At 49.3% G+C, this 3,227-nt stretch overlaps 2 protein-coding genes across 2 annotated transcripts; both read left to right on the top strand.

Annotated features, from left to right (window-relative positions):
• Positions 1 to 1,152: 1,152 nt before the first annotated feature.
• Positions 1,153 to 1,650, top strand: LOC145247794 (protein CFDP2-like). The gene has a single exon (XM_080109432.1). The coding sequence runs from the start codon at positions 1,153 to 1,155 to the stop codon at positions 1,648 to 1,650; it is 498 nt and encodes a 165-aa protein (XP_079965558.1).
• Positions 1,651 to 1,917: 267 nt separating this feature from the next.
• Positions 1,918 to 2,595, top strand: LOC145247793 (uncharacterized). The gene has a single exon (XM_080109431.1). The coding sequence runs from the start codon at positions 1,918 to 1,920 to the stop codon at positions 2,593 to 2,595; it is 678 nt and encodes a 225-aa protein (XP_079965557.1).
• Positions 2,596 to 3,227: the final 632 nt, after the last annotated feature.

Here is a 3,227-nt window from a genome sequence, read left to right as displayed (position 1 = left end):
GCACTCAGCTCTCACCTCTGGCTCCCTGTAGCTGACGTGTGCAACAGCGGCCACACCCTAGATACTGGCTTTGGCGAGCTTGCTAAATCAGGTGAGAGTAGCCGACGGGTCACAAATCCTCGGTGAACTAGGATCGGGATGTGTCAGCCCTACTGCATGCAAAGCCTGACTCCCGGCCGAACAAGCGGAATAGTTCATATGAAGAACCAACGGTTGTGAAGGCGGTGGCAGCAAGTGTCGCTGGAGCACCTAGAGCAGGATGTGACACCTAAAGTCATCCTGGTTATCCACTGCAGTCTGGCAGTCTCCCGTCGTAACGATTCTCCGTGCCACTGGATCAAGACTTCCCAGGCCGAGAGAGTGGGATTGCCCCTGTGCACCGGCCTTCTCACTATAAAACCTACATGCACAGGTCTGTTTTGCAACTCATCACCGATTACCGATCTGTCTAAAGCACACTCTTCAAGTCCTACGGCGATGGGCACGTGGCGAAAGCAACAGGTGTAGGTTAACACTGACAGTTGTAGTCACAAACCTGCACGTAGGCGGTCCATGGGCAAGTGGTCGCACTTTTCGCTGAAAGGTAACAGGAGAGTTCGGCAGAACCTGTGGGCGACTGGGCAGCCTCTTTAGGATAGAACTGTCCACCTTCACATGAGGGAGGGGTTTAGAAAAGGTACCCCAAACAAATGCTTGCCCTTCTAGTGTCTGGTCAGCTTACCGCGGTTGACGGACTCATCCACATAGCGGTCGAACAACAAAAACACAGAAAAAAATTATCATCAAAACATGGAATGTTCGAACTTTGTTGGATAGAGCTAATTCCTCAAGACCTGAAAGAAGAACAGCGCTCATCGCAAGGGAACTCCAGCGTTACCATATAGATATAGTCGCACTTAGCGAGACCCGGATTGCTGACGAGGGGTCTCTGAGATAAGAGGAGGTGGATACACCTTCTTCTCGAAAGGAAAGCCGCAGCAGAAGACCGGATTCATAGTGTCGGGTTTGCCATCAGGACAGCTTTGCTGAAGAGCATGCCTGCGCTACCAGTTGGAATCAACGAGCGCCTCATGAAACTGCGCATGCCTCTCAACAGGATCAGATATCTCACAATCATCAGCGCTTACGCCCCTACACTCACAAATCCAGATGATGCCAAAGGAGAAGTTTTACGAACAGTTTGACCAAGTCATCAGGTACACCCCACCAAGCGACAAACTAGTCACCCTTGGAGACTTTAATGCAAAGGTGGGGATAGACTACATCAGCTGGGAAGGCGTTCTGGGTAGACACGGAGTAGGCAAGATCAATGACAATGGTCTGCTCCTTCTCAGCAAGTGTGCAGAGCGCAGTCTTTGCATTACCAACACTTTGTTCAGAATGGCAGGCAAGTATAAGACCACCTGGATGCACCCAAGGTCAAGACACTGGCACATGATTGACTTCATCATCGTCCGCCAACGAGACATCAAGGATGTCCGTGTGACCCGTGTCATGAGAGGCGCTGAGTGCTGGACTGGCCACAGATTGGTCAGGGCTGTATTGACACTACACATTGCGCCACCCCACGGAAACCGACCCAAAACTGTTAGGCCCTCCTACAATGTTGCCAGGCTTAACGCCCATCATATTCCAGCAAGTGCTAGATGAGAAACTCCAAGATCGTGTGACCACTGAAGGCAGCACACATAGAAATGGGTCTCTTTCAAGAAAGCAGTAAACGAGACTGCGAAGGAAATACTTGGAGTAAATGCCAGAACCCATGAAGACTGGTTCGATGAGAACCACAAAGTGATCAGAGAAGCCATACATACCAAGAACAAGGCTCACATAGAATGGCTAAATGACCCGTCATCCATCTCCAAGCATGAGAAGTTCAAGGCCCTTCAGGTCAAAGTTCAGACCGATCTCCGAGCAATGCAGGATCAGTGGTGGCAGAACAAAACATCTGAAGTCCAGCACTATGCTGATACTAATAACATCAAAAGAATTTTAAGCTCATTGAAATCTGGTTTTGGCCCCTCTGCGCCCAGTAGTGCCCCACTACTGTTGTCATACGGAAAGACGCTCATCAAAGACCATGAGGGTCTCAGCAGACGCTGGCAGGAACATTTCAGCACTTTGCTGAACAGGCCCTCATCAGTTGAATCAGAGGCCCTGAATCAGATCCGCCAACAACCCATACAGGATTCACTCGCAAACCCCCCTACCATCGAGATCAAGAAAGCGATCCACAAGACAACCTCTGGCAGAGCATCGGGAAAGGATTGCATCCCTGCTGAGATCTACAAGGCAGGGAGCCCCAATGCTCTTGAGGCCTTCTGTGACGTCCTTCTAACTGTCTGGGAGTATGATTTCCGCGACGCTCTAATCTTCTCCCTCTATAAGAACAAAGGAAGTAAGTCGAAATGCGGAAACTACAGGGGCATCTCCCTCCTTTCAATTGCTGGAAAGATCTTTGCACGGGTCATTCTTAATATAGTCATTACAGTTTCTGAACAGACACTCCCTGAGGCACAGTGCAGCTTCAGGCCTGGCAGAAGTACTGTGTACATGATCTTTTTTCTTAAGACAGCTTCAAGAGAAGTGCATTGAACAGAAAAAAACTCTCTACTCTGTATTCATCGACCTGGCCAAAGCTTTTGACACCGTCAACAGAGAGGCACTTTGGACAGTCCTTGAGCGCATCGGATGTCCTCCAAAGTTTTTGTCAATGATCAGGCTCTTCCATGATGGCATGACTGGTCAGGTCGTCTCAAATGGTAATATCACAGACACTTTCACTGTCAGCAACGATGTGCAGCAGGGTGGTGTATTTCCTTTTCAACATCTTTTTCACCTGTATGCTGTTCCATGCTGTCCAATATTTGCAGAGGAGTGTCTACATTCGTTACCGCTTGGATGGCTCCCTCTTCGACTTACAGAGACTCACAGCAAAGACAAAAAGCCTGAAAACTCTCATCCAAGAGGTTCTCTTTGCCGATGACTGTGCACTAGTGGCCCATACAGACAAGACTTGCAACAGATGCTGGATCGCTTCTCTGTAGCATCCAAGCTCTTCGGCTTTACAATCAGTCTTGGAAAGACGGAGGTGCTCCACCAACCTGCACCATACTCCAACCCTCCTCCTCCCACCATCACCATTGACGACACACCACTTGCCAACGTTAATCACTTCAGATATCTGGGAAGCGCCATATCCTATGATTGACACCAGAATCAACAAG

Source organism: Euprymna scolopes, chromosome 26 (assembly GCF_053919585.1).
Source record: "Euprymna scolopes isolate OS-2025 chromosome 26, ASM5391958v1, whole genome shotgun sequence".
Lineage (NCBI taxonomy): Eukaryota > Metazoa > Mollusca > Cephalopoda > Sepiida > Sepiolidae > Euprymna > Euprymna scolopes.
Note: the sequence above shows the minus strand (reverse complement) of the source record. Positions and strands in the feature narration are given on the sequence as shown.

What these genes read in the sequence shown, in the direction of transcription:
- LOC145247794 (XM_080109432.1), top strand. Translation starts at nt 1,153, where the DNA reads ATGCCAAAGGAGAAGTTTTACGAACAGTTTGACCAAGTCATCAGGTAC.
- LOC145247793 (XM_080109431.1), top strand. Translation starts at nt 1,918, where the DNA reads ATGCAGGATCAGTGGTGGCAGAACAAAACATCTGAAGTCCAGCACTAT.